The 21,238-nt window shown below is 39.1% G+C and overlaps 1 protein-coding gene across 1 annotated transcript in view; it reads left to right on the forward strand.

Annotated features, from left to right (window-relative positions):
* The window catches only part of KAT6B (K(lysine) acetyltransferase 6B), a 218,484-nt gene that overhangs the window by 151,668 nt on the left and 45,578 nt on the right, over positions 1-21,238 (forward strand). The window contains exons 4-10 of the mRNA XM_011929623.1: positions 246-354; positions 11,535-11,650; positions 11,895-11,976; positions 14,401-14,533; positions 17,299-18,230; positions 19,216-19,337; positions 21,123-21,153. Coding sequence (XP_011785013.1) covers positions 246-354; positions 11,535-11,650; positions 11,895-11,976; positions 14,401-14,533; positions 17,299-18,230; positions 19,216-19,337; positions 21,123-21,153 — 1,525 coding nt within the window. The remainder of the gene's footprint in view (positions 1-245; positions 355-11,534; positions 11,651-11,894; positions 11,977-14,400; positions 14,534-17,298; positions 18,231-19,215; positions 19,338-21,122; positions 21,154-21,238) is intronic.

The raw sequence follows: 21,238 nt of genomic DNA on the forward strand, positions 1-21,238 counted from the left end.
GAGGTTGCAATGAGCCGAGATTGTGCCGCTGCACTCCAGCCTGGCGACAGAGCAAGACTCCGTCTCAAAAATAATACGAGTTTTTTTGCTAGCAGAAAATGTTTATTTAAATACGTTATTTAGCAGTTTTTCTTTGTTAAAGAAAGAAGAAGCTTTATGTGAAAAATGTAAGAAGCTTTTGATTTTAATGTTTTTAATTTTGAAATGGAAAAGTGACAGTATTTTTTATTTTAATTTTGTCATAGCCACGTGCTGATCCCATTCCAATATGTAGCTTCTGTCTGGGGACTAAAGAATCAAATCGTGAAAAGAAACCAGAAGAACTCCTCTCTTGTGCAGATTGTGGCAGTAGTGGTAAGTTGTGTTTTTCCTATGTGTTGTACAATGACTTCCCATTATCATAGCTTCATGCTATTTATCCCTCTATTAAAACTGTATTGTTATTTAAGGCAATTATATGGTTATAGCATGGGCTTTAAATTTAAAAATAAAAAGGAATAGAGAAAAAAGCGTTAGTACTGACATATGGGTATTATATATGCTTATATAATACTATACATATTTATGATTAAGCTTTTATTTTATACCAGCATTGGTAATTCATTGTGGAGATGTCTACATTATAGGTAAATTCAGTGTAGAGAATTCTAAGCTTTCAAGCTGAGTACAACTGGAATCACTGGCTTATTTTCTCTTAATATAACCTGAAGTCTCAAGAAGTATTTTGGTCTCCAGTGTTTCAGGTCATGACACCTACTGCTGAAATGTAATATTACAGCCCAGCTCTGTGTGACTTCAAATGAGAGAGACAATGTTCTGGAAACTGCGATGATAGTATCAATAAGTCATCAGGCATGAAAGAAATTCATATTGTCTGGAATAAGATAAGAAAAGGGTAGTCTGTACAGAAGGTGATATTGAAATCAAGGAATTGTTGGGTAGGGACTCTTGGCAAATTGCAGTGAGGTAGCTATTATCTCTGCCTTTTTCTCATAAGATTTTAAGGCCATTCCTCCAGTTTTATAATGGAAATTTAAAGGCAAACTGTGCTGTTAATTTGTTTTACTAGCCAGTCTTCCTTTTTGTTAAACAGGTCATATTTGCCTAGGTAATACATGTACGCACACACATATACACACATGTATACATGCATATAGACATATATGTGTTTATGTGTGGTAGCTGTTAGATTTTTTTAGATTAATCATTTTTTTGGCCCAGTGCGGTGGCTCACACTTGTAATCCCAGTTCTTTGGGAGGCCTAAGTGGGAGGATCATTTGTTCAAGACCAGCCTGGGCAACATAGTGAGATCCAGTTGCTACAAATAACACACAAATTAGCTGGGTGTGCTGTAGTCCCAACTACTTGGGAGGCTGAGACAGGAGGATTGCGTGAGCTCAAGAGTTTGAGATTACAGTGAGTTATGATCTTGTCACTGCACTCCAGCCTGTACGAGAGAGTGAAACCCCATCTTTAAAAATTAATAACAAAAATAAGTAAAAATTAAGCCTTTTCTGTTAATCTTCAAATTTTTTTCCCAGACTACCCAAACTTTTTTCTCCAAAGTCTTATTTTAAAATTCATGACTATTTCTCTAGTTATAGTAATCTCTAAAAAAACAAAAACAATAACCAACAGAACACCATAGCTAATTCTTGTTTAGGAAGTCTTGAGATGTACTGGCTAGGAGCAAACTCAAGAGCCAGCCATAGCCCAGTTCCTCTACCTTGAGTTAGTTACTTGACCATTCTGAGCCCATTTCCTCGTTAGAAAATTAGAGATAATGGCAGCACCAACCTCATGGGTTTTATGGGAGTGAAATGTGAGGGCACAAGTAAACAGCCTGGCATAAGGTCTGTAAGAACTATGGTAAGTGTACTACAAATGTGAGCCGTGTTATGGTTTAGCATGTTTGATGTTGTTATCCTTGATTGCTGCACGTAGTTTAAAATCTTATCATCACTTTTGACAGCTGCTTGATGGTTGGATAGAAGAAGTGTTTCATACTGAGAATGACAGTGTTGTGTAATGATTCTTATTCCTTATATGAAGGTTTAACTTGATAGGCCCTTTGTAGTTCAGCAGCTTTCAGGTGCTGACTAGAAGGGAGAGCCTTGGAAATAAGACATTTCAAATGCTACTTGAAAAATGCATTCTGACAGTCTTTTTGATGGGCTTTACAGATTCATTAAAATTCTTTTACCTGGCCATGGCATCATGGATAGTGACAAAAGGGCATGGAAACATTATCTGTATGTTCAGTTTAATACATTTCAGCCCTACGATATCCCTGTTTTATGCTGGTGAGGTAGTGCCTCACTCATCAGTTCTGACTCTGTCGTTATCTTTTGGGTTTTCTCATGAGGCTCATTCTGAATGAATTACTCTTTTGTGTAAATGCCTGATCAATTTAGTGGTGTTCACTTGTCTAGGGTTTACCCTTTGTGGTTTTTAAGGTGGTACTTTAAAAATACCCTTCCCTGTTTTATTTCCTTAGGATCTCTTTGTCTGGGTGCCTAGACAGATTAAAGACATACTTAAATGTGGGAAGAAAAGTTCCCTTCATATATTTCCTTACCTCTGGTGATACACTTACTTGAGTTGATAAGAAGTTCGAGATCATTATCTTCTAGATCATAACTTCAAGGCCTCCTTCACAGGGTATAAAGGTGTAATTCTAAACAAGTAGATCTTAGATTTTCTGATGTAATCAATCTCCCTTCATCTTTCCCGGATTGAAGACCTGCCAGAGGGGAGCTTGATCTCCTTTATATTTGAGGTCACTGAAAATTTCTTTCCCCTGGTGTTTCTTACTTTTCGCTCAGACTTTTTCAGGGTAAAGCCAGGGGGTGTTTAGGTACAGTGTTATGTTTTCTCTGTTCAAAAATATCCTCTTGTTTTCTCTTTTAACAAATGGAGAATAATGACTTGAGGATACTGTCCAGAGGGTTTATGTGGCTGGCGAGGCTTTGTGAGCCAGTCTTCAAGTCGAGAGAGCCAGAGGCTTTGGGGCCAAGGTATGGGTCATGGCAGAAATTCAAGCCCTGGGGTCATCGTGTCTCTTTGTTGAGGATAGAGGATGCCTCAGAGTGCTTCTCTGGACTCTGCAATGGGATCTGGCTCTAGTGTTGAAGTTCACTTAATCTTCCCTTGAGTGTGCTGTGCCAGCCTGGATTTGGCTGCTTTAGTCAAAAAAACTATTGTTCCTAACTCAGGGACATCCTTTGTAGATATTTATTCATCTGATAGATCAGAATAGACTTTGTTGTTTTTTCCTCTTTAAACTGAAGGGTCACAATTAAATATAGTTCATTTTAGGGAGTTTGGGGGTTCTTGTGGCTTCTTTTTTTTTGAGACGGAGTCTCGCTGTGTCACCCAGGCTGGAGTGCAGTGGTGCTGTCTCTGCTCATGCAAGCTCCGCCTCCCGGGTTCACGCCATTCTCCTGCCTCAGGCTCCTGAGTAGCTGGGACTACAGGCACCCACCACCATGCCGGGCTAATTTTCTGCATTTTTTGTTTTAGTAGAGATGGGGTTTCACAGTGTTAGACAGGATGGTCTCGATCTCCCGACCCCGTGATCCGCTGGCCTCGGTGGATTACAGGTGTGAGCCACTGTGCCCGGCCGATTCTTGTGGTTCTAAGGCTCTGTTTTGACACCTTGGTAATTCTAAGGAAAAAAGAATAGGCCAACATGCCTCAACAGCACCCTCTAATAATGGTGTGAGCCCTGTTGTCACAGTTCAGCATTTCAAGTGGGAATTACAGATTAGTTGGGACTCCTACTTGACCTTATGGAAATGGCTGCCTTCTCACCCTCAGAAGAGACTGTTGGTTCTGGGATTGAATTGAGACTGTTCATAATGATCAAAGGGATCCCAAAACGTAAGTTGTTTATGTGAAAAAATACCCTTAGCAGCATAAAACCAGAAAAAGGAAATATAGATGGCAGCCTGTAGGGAGGATCATTCTTAAATGTGTTTCCCATATGTGCCTGATGCTTTTCAGCCGTCCCTATCTGAAGTACCATTCATATGATGTCACATTTAGACTCCGCTTAGATTTCATGGATGAGAGTAATAAATGTTTCCTTCTGCTTACATCGTAAAGTAAAGCCAATTAGAAATTTATCTGTTTTGAAAGGGGCTCGATGCTTTCAGTGGGCAGTATTTTCTTTAACATTTCTTTTTCTACTAAAAATTCTTTAAAAAAAAAAAAATCATTCAAGTTTGTATGTAGTAAAAACGTGAGGTGAGGTACACAGTGCCCGGAGCCCTGAATGTGGCGTCCCTAGCCTGTACTCCAGTTCTCTTCCGCCACTTGCTGGCTGTGTAACTTTGGTTTTCCTCATCTCTGCAGTGTAAAGGAGAATGTCTGCACCCTGCATCCACAGAGCTATTGTGGAATCCAGTGAAATAATGATAGGAAGATGATCAGTAACTATAAAACATGAGACAAATGTGAAGGGTTATTCCAACCACTAATACGAATGTGGGAATCATCAGATAGTCTAGGTCTGTGGAAATGTTAGAAATGATTTTACTTGACTTTCATGGATCAGCCTACTTTGAAATTAACACTGTTATATTCTCTTTGCCTCATTAAGACCAAATTATCTTTAATTAGCTTCACATAAGTATTAGATATTATACCAAATGAAATTTTGTGTCTGCTGCTCAGATTGCTGGGTGGTTAAATCTTACTTACAGATGAGTTGTGTGCATGTGTGTTTTCAAATTAGCAAATCTAAGATAAGTGTACAGTTCAAAATTACAGCATCATTCTAAGTGGAAACTCATTGAAACAGGAGACAGAAGAAAGGCTGCTGTGATGCAGCTGGGTGAGTGAGAGAAATCCCTTTTGTATAATAAAGGGAGCAAGAGCCGTGGAGTAGAATATCAGTGCACCCTCGGGAGACCCGAAGTCTTTCCTGGGTTTGTCTTTATTTGTGTGTTAACCCTGAACAAAACTTGCATGCTCGTGGAGGGAACTGGTATGGGCAGTGTATGGATATATGGGCATATAAAAATATTTAAAAGACCACTAGTTTCTTAAGGTCACCCCAGGAGTTTGTTGCTTAGTCCTCCAGTTTCACATTGACTAGATGCAGATTGAATCATTAGGTTGGAAAGAAGACTCTTGACTAGAAAGAAACCTAAAGATACGATCCAAAGAAGAAAAGAGGCCACGCGCGGTGGCTCACGCCTGTAATCCCAGCACTTTGGGAGGCCAAGGTGGGCGGATCACCTGAGGTCAGGAGTTCAAGACCAGCCTGGCCAAAATGGTAAAACCCTGTCTCTACTAAAAAAAAGGAAGAAAAAGGCCGGGCGCAGTGGCTCACGCTTGTAATCCCAGCACTTTGGGAGGCCGAGGCAGGCGGATCACGAGGTCAGGAGGTCGAGACCATCCTGGCCAACATGGTGAAACCCCATCTCTACTAAAAATACAAAAATTAGCTGAGTGCGGTGGCACGCACCTGTAGTCGCAGCTACTCAGGAGGCTGAGGCAGGAGAATAACTTGAACCTGGGAGGGAGAGGTTGCAGTGAGCCAAATCACGCCACTGCACTCCAGACTGGCAAGAGACTGAGACTCTCTCTATAAATAAATAAATAAAGTGGGAATGTCAGAGATTGAGGGTTTATCTTCTTTGTTTGGTGTGGTGTGGTTTACTTTTGAAGACCTTCATGCCACAAAACCCTTGATAATAATGACCTTTTCAAGTGATCCCACAGAATCCTGCTCATTCTATTATTCTGTCACCTAAAAACATACAGATATTTTATGTCAAATATTTGGTAGGTGAATAATAGCAACCTGCATTGCAACATTTAGTAAGTTTAAACAGTCTATACATGATATTCATAGACTATAATGCTGAATGGATAATTTATTGTAGGCATATAGATAATGGGAACAATTGAAATGTCCAATGAATCCTTAATTATGTTCATTTCAGGCAAGCTATATAATATATAAAGGTATTAGATTTCATTGGTTTAATAAAAATGACTTCTGAGTCATACATGATACTGAAATGTATTCAGTAATACATTAGTGTCAAATAATTTAAGAGATATATTCCAGCACTTTGGGAAGCTGAGGCAGGTGGATCATGAGGTCAGGAGATTGAGACCATCCTGGCCAACATGGTGAAACCCCGTCTCTACTAAAATACAAAAAACTAGCTGGGCGTGGTGGCGGGCATCCGTAATTCCAGCTATTTGGAAGGCTGAGGCAGGAGAATGGCTTGCACCCAGGAGGCAGAGGTTGCAGTGAGCCAAGATCACACCACTGCACTTCAGCTTGGGTGACAAGAGTGAAACTCCGTCTCAAAATAGAAAAATAAAAAAACAAAGAAGAAAAGGGGGTGGGGGAATAAGGTGAACCCCATCCCCACAAAAGCCCAAAGCATAATTGACCATCCAAAGGGATGTAACTTCATTAAAACTGTGCTTGTCTGGGTAATAGTTACCTCCTTGTAGCAACATCTAATGGTTGTTTTTCAGTGTTTATCAAAATCTAATCGGTGTCTTTTAATCCACACCAAATAATTTATCTTAGTCATATTTGATCTTGTGGAGAATCTTTTTTCTTGAGGTGTTCTTTTCCTTTGGCCCCCGTGACACCATTTTATCTGTGTTTTTTCTCTACCACTTATTTCCACATATTTTTGTTAGCCCCTTGGTCCTCTCTCCATTCCCTAAATGTTTCTTCAGATGTCTGTCATGGCCCTGTGTTTGTTACTTTGCCTTGTAGCTTCTACTGAGCTGACCCTAGATACAAACAACTATAGAGCTTCTCCAACGAGTCTACCGCTGAGGCACCTCAAAGTTAATATCCAGAACAGCTCATCAACCTTGCACTGCTTCCTCTACCCAAAACAGCCACACAATAGCAACAGAAATCCCAGCAAAGAAACAGTATCCCGCCTCTCCTGGAGGATTTCCTATATTCAGCAAATGGCACACTGTTAGCTACTCACTCAGTTACACAAACTGGACATTTGGAGCCATCCTCTGTCCTATTCTCTCACACCAAGGAATCACCAGAAACACATCGATTCTAAATCATAATATATATCTTGAATGCTAAATTTATCGATGCATCCCCACCAGCCCCACTCAGATCCGCTATTATAATGACCTCAATCTAGGCTTCACCCTTTTTCCTCCAATCCATTTTCCATACTATAGCCTAAGTTACCTTTTTAAATTATAAATCTGATCATAGAATTTCATAAGTGGCTACCAGTTAGTTACTTTAATACAGACCCCCAAAACTCTTCTGTATTGGGCTCTGGTTTAACCCTATCTTACATCACTATTCTGTTCACATTCTGCACATTGGTTACATTGAACAACTTCTCTCTCCTTGGATATATGCCATTCATCTCTGTCTGTTCATGCCATCTTCCCTGCTCTGCCCCTTATCGGGTCCCATCCAATCACATTCATCTTTTGGGTCTCTTTTTTAGGGAGGCCTTTCTCTAACCTCCTGCTAGATTCTCCCATATCCCTAAGCCACCCCATTGTAAGGCATTAATGCTCATTCTTGTTTAATGTTTGTCTTTCCTGCTGGGCTATGCGATCTGAAAGGGTGGGAACGATGCCTCTCCTTTTCCTCACTGTATCCAGTGCTCCTTAAATATTAGTTGAAGGAAGGAGAGATGGACAGATAGATGGTCAGATAGCCAGTCTGAGGGGCTTAGTGTCTGAGTCGTTATTAGTTTTCCATTGCGACTGAAATAAATTACTACAGACTTAGTGGCTTAAAAACAACACATTTTTAATCTTTCAGTTGTAGGTTGGAAGTCCATCATGGGTCTCACTGGATGAAAATTGGGGTATCAGCAGGGCTGGCTCCTCTCTGGAGACTTTAGGAGAGGTCCATGTTCTTATCCATCTGGGTTATTGACAGAATTTAGTTCCTTGTGTTGATAGCACCGAGATCCTGGTTTTCTTGCTGTCAGGTGAAGGCCATGGCCAGCTTCTAGAGGCCACCCACATCCCCTGGCTTGCAGCCCCCTCGCCATCTCGAAAGCCTGTGATAGCAGGTGGAGTCTCTCTCATGCTTTGAACCCTTCCTCCTCCTTTTCCCATTTCATTTCTCTAACCAAGTTCATAAAAGGTTCTCCGCTTTTAAGGATTAAGGTGATTAGATCAATCATGCCCACTCAGATAATCGAGGATAAACTCCCCATTTCTAGGTCTGTACGCTTAGTCACTTCTGCAGAGTTCCTTTTGCCACAACAATAGTATGTTTACAGGTTATGGGAATTAGAGCACAGACGGCTGGGGGCTGTTGCTCTGCTTACTACAGAGCCTGTGTTTTTTCTTCCTCAGTACTTTCTCCTAAAAGCTTTTCCACTGGTTTGTAGTTCCATTGGTACTTGTTTAATTTTAAATAGTATTCCTTTGGTTTTGCTAGATAAAACTATTGTAAGCTGCTAGTACTTGGTAATGTATTTGTGTGAAATTGAATGAGTGAACGAATATGTATTATGGCTATCAAATCTGATAAATTGCAAAATACAGGAGTAAAACAAACTCCAAAAAGACAAAGCACCGTGAAATGCCTGAACAGAGAGAAGAAGAATTTTAGAGGAAATTAACTGGGCATGGTGGCACGTGTCAGTAGTCCCAGCACTTTGGGAGGCCGAGGCTGGTGGACTCTTGAGGCCAGGAATTCAAGACCAGCCTGGCCAACGTGGCAAAACCCCGTCTCTACAAAAAATACAAAACAATTAGCTGGGCTTGGTGATGCGTGCCCGTAGACTCAGCTACTGGAGAGGCTGAGGTGACAGAACTGCTTGAGTCTGGGAGGCAAAGTTTGCCGTGAGCCATGATCATGCCACCACGCTCCAGCCTGGGCAACAGAGTAAGACTGTCTCAAAAATTAAAAAACAGGCTGGGTCCTATAGCTCACACCTGTAATCCCAGCACTTTGGGAGGCTGAGGCAGGCGGATCACAAGGTCAGGAGATCAAGACCATCCTGGCTAACACAGTGAAACCCTGTCTCTGCTAAAAATACAAAAACAAAATTAGTCAGGCGTGGTGGCGGGTGCCTATAGTTGCAGCTACTCAGGAGGCTGAGGCGGGAGAATGGTGTGGAACCTGGGAGGTGGAGCTTGCAGTGAGCCAAGATCACACCACTGCACTCCAGCCTGGGCGACAGAGTGAGACTCCGTCTCAAAAAAAAAAAAAAAAAGTTAGAGGAAATTGTTGAGTTTATGAAATGGCTAAACCAGAGGTAAGGAATTACTTGATCAGTAGCATTGTTTTCCTTTATCTAATTACTATAGTTTGTGTAGTAGTATATCAAGACACATTACAGTCTTTTGTGTTATTTTAAAGTTGGCCATGAGAAAATAAAATGGAAATATTTCTTCATCCCTCAGCATCCTTTACAGAATCATAGAAATTTAGAACTGGAAGGGATCTATGGCCAATTCTCTTGAGCTAAATAAAGGTAAGATTGCTGCCTAAAGGAAAGGTAGGCTGAAGATTTTAGAATTTGATAGGGTAGCTTAAATAGTAGTAGTTGAGATACAGTATTGCTTGAAGTGAGAGAAACCATTAAGAGAAAGAATATTCCTTGCCCCTGATTGAAAATGGCTGAAATCCACTAATTTTCAAACTGTGTAATTATTAAAAAGTCTGTATTTCATAAGATACCTGTGAGAACAAATAGTAAGCTGTAATATGATGTGAATTACCTTAGTTACTGAATATTAAGTCACAAAGCACAAAAGCAGATTTGAATGTAGAGAAAAATTCAGTGCGTGAAATTGAGGTCATATGTGCTCATGATGTATGCCTTACAGGAAGTAATAAAAAAGAGGGGGGAAGTAAATGGTATACTTTTAAGCTGACAGGACCATTTTAAGGGTGGAATTTAAATTGCTGTTCTTTAAAAGTTAAGTTTTTACCCCCCTCACTATATAAGGGGACAGAAGGGAGGGCTCTGATCAAAGTAGACCTCTCCCCTCTCCCCTTCAGTATGCTTCTTAAAAGTCGACAAGCAGGCTGTCTTTGTTTGCCGTTCCTGAGCAGAAAGAGGAGATTGATACCATTTTTATCTATTCAGACTTTTTCCTTGCATTCATTTGAATGAGAGAAGCCTCATAAAAGAACAGTGTCACAGGTTAAATGCATCTGCCTAGGTGTCTCTCCTGCCTGAGGTCATAATCCTGTGACAATATTTTATTTTCTCAACATCTTAAATACAGATGTTTAGATTTTTTTTTTTTTAACTCAGGAATAGTGTGCTTTTATTAACAGTATTGGTGATTGATTTTGAATGTTTTTACTTCAAAAAGCCAAATCTCCTGGTGGGTGGAATTTTATGAAGCACCTGTTAAGCTTTAGGGAGGAGGACCTTTTTGGCAGCAATCCAAAATACATATTTAAACAATGAGCCTGCCAAAGTCAGGAAATTATAAAACAGTTTTGAAATTGCAGAATCTGCTTTTTTTATTACCCCTCAGGTTTCCTTTGCAGCTTGGTTGTAAGTTCTTTCACATGGGATTTACTAATGTTCTTACTATTTAAAGACCAGGTTTAAAAAAAATAAAATCAAGTTTGGAGATCTCTTTGAGTTTATGTGATAAAAGACCATTAGATTTTAAACTGTACAGCCTTCCAAACAATCTAGGCTCACGCTCCCCACACCTCTTGGAGGAATCTATTACTCACTGGCTCAGGGCTGGCTTCTTTGAATGACATTGCCCCTCAGGGTCTCCAGTTTTCCTCTATGAAGTGAGCAGTAAGACATGGTGTGTGGAGCACTGCTAGGTGAAAAGTGTGCCCCAAACAGTGTGGAAAACTCAGTGCTCGGGAAAATGGGGGAACCTGCTGAGGCCACACTTCTTGGTGGGTCCTGTTTAACCTGGATCTCTCAGCTTCTTAACTCTTGTCTCTCAAATTCACTGTTTCTGCTCCTGCTTCCAGAGTTTAAACTCAGTGATCCAGAGGCAAGATGGCAATATCTATCCCAGCAATGGGATGTTCTTTGTGTACTGTTGGATTTGGGCGGGGGAGGGCATCTGCAGTTAGGTTAAGCAGTCTCAATTTTTTATTTAGTTATCTGTTAAGTTTTATGATTTCATCACACATAGAGAGCAGGAATTGTTTGAACTTTGGCAACTCCCCTCAGTGTGTGGCAAACCAGGACCCCCTGGGTAGATGGTGGTCGATGAAGATGGCAAGTACAGGAGATTGAACAGGGCGCAGGAGTGAGAACGCCTGAGCCTGTGTTATCTTCAAGTTCTCAAAGGCTTGAGATTGGAATTGGTATAAATTAACTTCTCTTAGGGAAAACATTTTTACAATCCTTTTGTTACATGCAGGGAAAGAAGGTAAGGGGAAAAGGCAGAAAGGAAATCTGTAATTTAGATTCTCTGATCTGTTGGCATTTTCAAGTTCCTAAGGTTCATTGGCAAGCCTCATCAGCTATCTATTAAATATTAGGGAATGGGAGTTTAAACAAGTCAAAGGCACCATTCCCATCAAGCAATTTGCTTTTTATTCTCATAGGACACCCATCCTGTTTGAAATTTTGTCCTGAATTAACAACAAATGTAAAGGCCTTAAGGTGGCAGTGCATCGAATGCAAGACATGCAGTGCCTGTAGAGTGCAAGGCAGAAACGCTGTAAGTACGGCTCCCGTAATCCGCCTCCAGGTAACTTGCTAATTTCCAGTATTAAGGTGTTTTCGTTTTTATAGAGTATGGCTACTTTCTTTCTAAAGTTTTAAATTCACGTGTTGTCAGACTGCAGCTGGGATCTTGGTGCACTTTCCTTATGTTGTATTAATGTTAATCCAGTAACAAAATAATTTTTGGCCTTTTACAGTTGGTTTCAGTCTCAACTAGTCTCTAATATGTTATATTACAGGATAATATGCTTTTTTGTGATTCCTGTGATAGAGGATTCCATATGGAATGCTGTGACCCACCACTTTCCAGAATGCCAAAAGGTGAACTTTTAAACTGTATTAAAAATGTATTTTATTACGTATTGGTTAGCTTTGTCCTGAGGTCTGACAGCTCAGGGTTACACAGGTTCTTTAAGCATTTTTTTCATCCCTCCCACCTTCCCTATACTTGTGAGTTTAGGGTTGTGAATAGAGGATTACAAAAGCATAGAAAAAAATAACATATATATGTGTGTGTGTGTGTATATATATATATGTATATACATATATATAAAATAAAGGCTCTAATTCAGACCCAGGGATGAAAAAGACCATCTCTCTCTACAAACCATTCCCCTATTAGAATAAGATTAGATTATGTAGGTCAAAAGTTTAGAACGCTTTCCATATTATTCAGCACAGTGTTTAGAGCTTAAGAAATTTTATATTTTTGAGGATGATAGTGACTCCAAAGACCTACAACAGGAAGCCATCGCCTTTTTCTTGGCCAGTAGTTGATATCTTGAACACGAGCATCTGAATGATCTTATAGCTGATCGTGTCTGATGGAATGTGGATTTTCTTCTATTTATTGTGTAAATCAGCTAAGCTCAGCATTTTCCCCCCATTTTGCAATATATTAAACATTTAAAAGTAACTTTGCCTTTGTATTAAGAAATCCATAATTTACGTTGTGGAAGATTTAAAAAGTACAGGTAGACAAAAAAGGAATAAAAATAAAAATGAAGTAGAAATACCTTCTCTGCCTTCACATACCCTTTGAAGGGAAATGGAGCATTCTGTACATGTTTTTGTAATGTACTTTTTTCCTCCCTCTTAATAGATTGTAAGCACCCCTACATCATTAAATATTCTCCTAAACATAGTTTTTAATAAGTGTGTAGAACTCCATGGTATAGAGCAGGGATTACAAACCTGGCAACTGTGGGTCACAGATACGCTTTGTTGGCACCATATTTTTAAAAGTTTGAGTCCTCTGGGTGGTGCATGCGTGCTGCAGTTTGCCACAGTCTCACTACTCCCTGCTGTCTTAAACGTTCCAATTTGCTTCAGTCACACGTATTATACAATCTAGGTCCTTCCTGGAGGTATTTGATTTTCCAGCCCCCTGTATAAATGAACTATAATTCATTTAACCAATCCCTTAGGGTGGATATTACAAATGTTTCCAATTTTTTCCATCCACAATTATTTCCTTGAAATAAATTCCTAGGGGAGGAACTGTTGGATCAAAGGCTAGATACATGAAAGGCTGTATCAGTTTTCAGGCTGTCCAGCAGTGTATGAGGATACCTATTTTCCTGTATCGTGACCAGTACTCACCGTTACTATATCTCGAGTCTAAGACACAGGTGTTTGTTTTTAATGTTTTAATATCTTTGAAGTCAGATACATCATATAGTATCTTAGATTTGATGAAATACAGTATTATTATTTTTTAAATTTTACCAGTTTGATAATAGAAATATGTCTGTTTTTTTTTTTTTTTTAAGTAGTCAGATTGAACATTTCTTGTGTTTTATTCTTGGCTGTTTGTGTATCATCTTTTCTACGGTACCTCTTTTTATCCATTAATCATTTTTCTCTTGGGATTTTTACCTTTTTTTCCCTGATTTGCAGAAGCTCTTTTTTTTTTCATGTAGTCAGATTCATGAATCTTTTTATTTATGGCTTCAGTTTTAAATGTCAGTCATGCTTAGATTATATAAATATCCACATATCTTTCCTGGTACTTGTAACATTTTATTTTTTCATATTATAATATTCATCTGTCTAGAATTTATTCTTATAAAGGATAGGAAATAATTCCTCTTCCAGGTAGATAGCTATTTGTTCTATCACGTTTATTGAATCATTTCATCTTTTCCCTACTGATTTGAAATATGACCTTTTGATATGCTAAACTATTCTGTAGGCTTCGATTGTTCTGGTCTTTCCATTCTTATCCATTGACCTATTTTCCTATGCTAGATGTATAGTTTTAATCATTGCAGTTCTGCAGTACTCAAAACTTTTATTTAAATTTAAAAATTATATTTTATACTGATAATTTTTTTTAGTTTTGGAACTTCCCAGAAAGAGATGATAATTTTTTTTTCTTCTAGAAATTCCAAAAATGGACTGACTTGAAAATGTTTCCCTCAAATCAAAAGATAAAATATCTGACAGGGGCGAGTTTTCATGTGTGTTTATATGTTGGTGAGAGGCTTACTGACATGTTGGGAACAGCTGTATGGAAGGGTTCTGAGAGAGAGGCCACCTCTGCCCTCACCGCCTTCGTTCTGGGGAAATTGACCTGTAGTGATGGTTTCCTAACGAAAACGACAAAAGGGAATGACGCATTTTTTGGAGTGAAGTTCAGCATACAGGCATCCTTGAGCAGCTTATTACAGCTGCAATTTATATTTAATATCTTCTCTTAAAATGAAACATTAAAATATTTTTCTCATATATATATTAATTCAGGGATGTGGATTTGCCAAGTCTGCAGACCAAAGAAAAAGGGAAGAAAACTACTTCATGAGAAAGCTGCACAAATAAAACGACGATATGCAAAACCCATTGGACGACCGAAAAATAAATTAAAGCAACGATTGTTGTAGGTTGAGATCTTATCAAAAGAAATCTTTTATGTTTTGCTTTAAAATATAGGTGATTGTTATTCTCTTAGATTCCTTTAGGGGTTTTTTGGCATCATTTTTTCAAACTCAAGGGTTGAAAAATACTTCTCCTTTTGCTTGAGCTGTGGAAAGTTTTTGAAAATAACATTTTTAATTACCATTGGCATTTTGGGGTCTTCTGTTGGCAGTAGCTGTGATACTAAGTGACATTTTTCAAGCAGCAGGATGGAAGCAGAATATAAGAACTGGAAACAGTCATTCAGCCTACTTTATTACTGGCTGAGCATAGAAGAGCTTAATTATATAAATATTTTCATAGGAATTTTAAAACGAGAGGGATTTGTCCATGTCTATAGCAAATCTCTTTCATCACTCTAGATAACATTTTAGAAAAATAACTCTCTCTTCTGATAGTAATGTAGCATTACCACTTTTTAAGATCTCTTTTATGAAATAGGAGCTTCTGAAAAACCTGCAGATGACCATTTGCCTCTGAAGAGTTAGACACAGCTATTTGACAACTGCACGTGTGCAGACATATATATAAAATAATATATTCGCAGTGGCCTGGAAGTCTGCTATGATAACCCCATTTTCACTATCTTGTAGCCATATAATTACCATTAAAGCCCAGTAGAGCATTTAGCAGGAGTTAGTTAGAAAAGCAGAGAAAAGATAAGAGGTGAAATGAATTTATTTTAACCTGTGTAGAGTATAGATTTAACTATCAGCATTAAGGTGTTTACAAATGTAATCAAGAGACTTGCACATCTATAACAGTTCTGCCAACAGACTACCACCATCTTTTCAGGCTTAGTGAAAGGACCATTGTGATGGAGAAAAAATACATGCTCTGCGCACACCTTGAACAGACACCGAGAATCTCACTCCCTTGCTTACTCCTTTTCCCCTAATTTTATCTGAAGCAGTTCTCACATCTTACTCGCTCTCAGGAAAATAGTATCCTCCCGCACCTTTATCTCCTAAGAAGAAGTAAGAAATGCAGGCTTCTTTCTAGAGTTTTCTATGAAACTTTGCAAAAACCCTTTAACCAGTAGACATTGTCAGGAGATTTTGAAAAAATTTCTAGAGGCAAACGTGAAACATGGTTATGAATAAAATCTTTCATAGTAGTATCATTTGAAGTAGAAATTATATGTTTTTGCATTCATCCTGTGTAAGCATTGTTCCCAACATGGGACCGTATCCTCAGGGCCCAATTAAAAAAACCAAATTAGGATATAAACTTTCTAAACAAAGGACACAGCTGAAAATTGCATCTGGCACCAATCCTAACTTTTTGTTTGTCCAAAATTGTCCTTTGAGCTTAGGAATTTTTAAGACAGTCTAGGGAGTTTTCCTTTTTACATGCTTTATAAGCATATTATCCTTTCTGGGCAATCGATTCCAGATACAGTCCAAATGCAGCATTCTGATGTGAAACATTTTAGCCTGGATGAGTTCTTTGTTGGTAACTCTCACTGTGTCTCTAGTGACACTAGAGATCTCCACCGTTCACCTGACTTGGCTGAATTGGTGGTGCCAGGCAGAGTCCCTGGCAATAGAGCCACCTCAGATGAGCCTGGTAGCTGCACCTGCCTCCCCTTCAGCCAGCAGCTGAAATCTGGTCATTAAATCTTTGTATACAAGATGATCACCAAAATGTGCTCTTGTATTTGTAGTTACTTAAGATATTTTTATAATTCAGTATTGTCTCTTTTCAAGGCTTTCATTTCATCATTATTTGCCTTCAGCTAAATTGATCATTTTGAAAGTACATTCTTGGGCCCCAGCATTGTCATAATTCATCTGCAAGTGTTTCTCTATTGTATAAAACTCTGCTACAAAATGGGTAGCTTCGCAAACCTTAGCCTGAGGTGAAGACAGTCGGCTGCTGTTCATGTAAGCAGCTGTGTTAGCGAGTGACCTCTAGTTTCTGTTGACTACTCAACAGTATGGGCAGAACTGGGGTATAAAGATTCTGACGCCAAGTGTCTGATAATGACCATGGTAAATGTGCCGCTTCTTCACCAGACTCTCCATGTCATGTCTGACCCGCTGTAGCTTTTCTTTAATCATTTCTTCAGTTTTTTGCTATTGTTGTCCTTTTTTCAGCAATATTTTATGCTGTAGTTAATTGTCTTCTCTCCTAAGAGAGTATTATTGGTTATCTTACCATCCTAAGCACAAACTGCTGAGAGGAAGAGGGTGTCTTTTTATGTTTTCTTAAAAAAAAAAGTACAAATTTATAGCCATATCCAAACTCTATTTATGTAAGTTTGCAAATTGAATTAAAAATTACTTTTAACTAGAGATTAGATAAGCTTCTTCTTTTGCTTCTGGATAACACATATGACTTATTTCCTCCTAATACTTTAAAAAAGACATTTCAGGAGATCATAATTATTTGTGACAACACCAAAGGATAGCTTGTTTTTATGTAATTATAATTAAAGCATTGGGTGTTCTTTTAGTCTCTTCAACATTTTTCTTGCTTATATTGCTCTTGGGTCCACATGGATTCTTCCAGTACCTGTTGGATGGGCCCTGGAAAAACCATGACATGCAAATGCAGTTGCTGCTGCCTTTCCAACAGAGGAACATCTAGGTGGTGGCACACACAAAAAATACAGTTCTTAAGTTTAAGCCCATTGAATGCATCTAGTTGCAATAAATTTGTTTTTAGATACCTTTATAATTCTATTTATTAAATGCTGATACTATTCTCTAAATTTCTGCCTAGGTCTGTAACCAGTGATGAAGGATCCATGAATGCATTCACAGGAAGGGGGTCACCTGGTAGGGGTCAAAAGACTAAAGTCTGTACCACACCTTCATCTGGTCATGCTGCATCTGGGAAGGACTCAAGCAGCAGATTGGCTGTTACAGACCCCACTCGGCCTGGTGCCACCACCAAAATCACCACCACCTCCACCTACATTTCTGCCTCTACACTTAAAGTTAACAAGAAAACCAAAGGGCTCATTGATGGCCTTACTAAGTTTTTTACACCATCACCTGATGGTCGCAGATCACGAGGTGAAATAATAGACTTTTCAAAGCACTATCGTCCAAGGAAAAAGGTCTCTCAGAAACAGTCATGCACTTCTCATGTGTTGGCTACAGGTACCACACAAAAGCTAAAACCTCCACCTTCTTCACTTCCACCCCCAACCCCCATCTCCGGTCAGAGCCCCAGTTCACAAAAGTCCAGCACGGCCACTTCTTCTCCCTCTCCCCAGAGTTCTTCCAGCCAGTGCAGCGTGCCCTCCCTGAGCGGCCTGACCACTAACAGCCAGCTGAAGGCACTCTTTGATGGGCTCTCTCATATCTATACCACTCAGGGACAGTCTCGCAAAAAGGGACACCCAAGTTATGCACCACCCAAACGTATGCGTCGTAAAACTGAATTGTCTTCCACGGCAAAATCTAAAGCCCACTTCTTTGGCAAAAGAGATATTAGAAGTCGGTTTATTTCTCACTCCTCCTCCTCTAGCTGGGGGATGGCTAGAGGACGTATTTTTAAAGCAATTGCTCACTTCAAGCGAACAACTTTCCTTAAAAAGCACAGGATGCTAGGCAGATTAAAATATAAAGTGACCCCTCAGATGGGGACCCCCTCACCAGGGAAGGGGAGCTTGACAGACGGAAGGATTAAACCTGATCAGGATGATGGTAAGCAAAAGGTCAAAGCTCCAACCAAACCTGCGTCCCGTCCCTTTCTCCCCAACCCCGAAAAAAATCAACCAATCAATTCCTATTTGTCACATAGGTCTTAGCTATTTCTCTTGTTCTCACTTCACTTTCATACAGAAGCAGTGAAACTTTGACCTTTTTCTAATGCTGACTAAACTTCCAAAGTGTTGTTTTTCCAACTAATACTCTCCCACCTTTTATTATTTACTTCCATTCGTAGTGACACTAGGACCCCCAGATGCCTCCATAGCGTTGCTTATGGCTTTGTAGTCCCGCATGAGTAGCCACTGCCATGCTTCTGCCATGCTTTCCCCCATGTCGCCTCTGCAGCCACAGCGCTGTTCGGCCGTGTGCTGTCAGTGCTTCCAACAGGGGGTGTTTCAGCTCTTCCCTCTGCTCCATTGCTTTCTCATGACAAAGTTCATCCTGCTTCCGTCTCAGCAAAACCTGATCTGTGACTCTGTGATGTGTGCTTTTGGATGTGAGTGTGTCTGTGTGTGTATCCACCTTAGGGAGAAAACGGATTTCATAATTTCATTGAACAAATTGGCCCATTACATTTGCTACCCTTTATCAAACAAAAACCGAAAATGTGTCATTTGGACAAAGTGGTAGAATTTATTATCTCAAAACTGATAATGGGAATGCTATAACTAGACATTGATAAAACTTCTAATCTTGGTTGAAAAATATGATTTCGCTTTGTATTACTCTTACTTTCCCTCATATATTTATTAAAGCTGTAAAAAGATGACAGTGATAAATTCAAATAAAAATTTGAGTATAGCAGGGAAAGGATACTGCTGGATCTATGAGCAGTGCTTAGATGTAAAGGCTTATTTATAAAGCTTTAAAAAAAATCCCTATTTGCCCAGTATGCTAATTTGGTGCCATTTTGGTAATATATGATGGTTACTCATGATTCAAGTCAGTGAATACACTTTCTGCTGGTTTTAAATGACAGATACTGAAATAAAAATAAACATCAAACAAGAAAGTGCAGATGTAAATGTGATTGGAAACAAGGATGTCGTTACTGAAGAGGATTTGGATGTTTTTAAGCAGGCCCAGGAACTTTCTTGGGAGGTAAGGCGAGGATCCCACATTGTACTAGCAAGTATAAAATGTGGCTTCTGACTATCCATATGGAATTACTGTGTTGATTTTATAGAGAATCCCTTTCAACATCCTTTGTGATTCTTTAGCCATTATCATGCCCATTTTTATTGACTGTGCATTCAAAAGCAATGACTTTGTAGAATTGTCTCCACTCTTAAAAGTAGGTATTGGCTCAGCTGGTCTCACAAAATAAAACAGTAGCACTAATTGAGGCAGATTTTGGAAAACGTTTCTAGGTGTGAAGGAATAGATTTCTGATGAGTTCTGCCTAAATTTAGAAAATAACAATTTAAAATCATTAACAAAAAGAGGAACATCACTGTTAAATTTGCCGATGTTTCTTCCAACACAGATGGCCAGCCATATGAAAAATGTCTCATATTTTTAGCTCTTTTGCATTGATGAAAAAATATTGTGTTTCACGATCAGTTGTAGTCAGTTTTATTTTTATTGTCCAGTAATTTCTTTAAGTGATTCCACTTTAATTCTGCCTAAATTATTACCACCCAGATATTGAAAGGTGAGGCTGTCAGACTTCTCAAAGACGAATCTGTTATGAATTGTGAATTTGTTGTGTCAGTGACTACATTCGGTTTCTCTGGCCAGTGTGGTCAGGTAGACTCCCTACCCAACCCCACTTCCTGTTTTGTGGGGAAAGGGTTTTCTGTAGGCTCTTAATGCTTTATTTTTAGTAGCAGCCAGTTGGGCTAAATACTCCTGTCAGTTTCTACCTTTAGAGCCATTGGATATTTCCAACCCTCATTCTGCCCCTATCAGGATGCCTTGTATCAGCTTTCCTTTGGCTAAGATGAATGTCAAATTTCCCCCCGTTATTAAGATTGGAAGTCCTTGAACCAGCCCAGATTGGAAGTGGAGCAGGTCAAAACTCCTATGTTGATCAGTAGTGGGATTATGCCCTTGAATAGCCACTTTACTCCAGTCTGGGCAACACAGCAAGATGCCACCTCTTTTAAAAAAAGATTCGAAGTCCTTAAATATTATCATTTTTTTTTTTTTTTTGGCCTTCTTCTGACATTCATGTATAAACGTGAACAGTAGGCCATTATCTGAAAGATACTGCTAATTCTAAAACTTTTTCATTCCAACATGGTAAAACTGGCTTTTTTTATTCAAGAAATATTCTTGTTCTGTGTCAGGCACTGTACTGGACACCAGGGATACCACAGTGAATCTGGCAGGCAGAGTTCTTAACCTCATACGGCTTTCCACATGGAAATAAGGGAAATAAGAGGAGACAAATGCTAAGCTGCAGATTTCACAATTGATTATTTAATTACAGTTGTGATAAATACTACCTCATGGAGGAATAGGAAACTGTAAACATATGTAACAAATAAGCCTGTGTAATAGCCACATCATTTATAATCACCTAATTTCTAATCTATTACAACAGATTGTTAAATCCAGTTCTAATCAACATTTGTATGTATTTATACCATACTTATTTCCTTTGCTATACTGTTTCTTAGGGTATTCGTTTGCTGTGAATCTTACACAGAGGTAATGTTAGGTTGCTGCAAAAGTAATTGTGGTTTTTGCCATTGAAGATAATTATAAAAATAGCAATTACTTTTGCACCAACCCATTTCATAAGTGTCTATAGTGTTTTAAGACCATGCAAATTCACAATTAAGATTAGCGTTCTGATAAGTTTTGATAGTCACTGGTGAAAGAACCAAAATGTAAGTGAAGTATATATATTATTATTTTCCTTTTCTTCCTATTTAACAGAAAATAGAGTGTGAGAGTGGGGTGGAAGACTGTGGCCGGTACCCTTCTGTGATTGAATTTGGTAAATACGAAATCCAAACCTGGTACTCCTCGCCTTACCCACAGGAATATGCAAG

The sequence above is a fragment of the Colobus angolensis genome, unplaced genomic scaffold (genome assembly GCF_000951035.1).
Source record: "Colobus angolensis palliatus isolate OR3802 unplaced genomic scaffold, Cang.pa_1.0 Scaffold12, whole genome shotgun sequence".
NCBI classification, from domain to species: Eukaryota; Metazoa; Chordata; class Mammalia; order Primates; family Cercopithecidae; genus Colobus; species Colobus angolensis.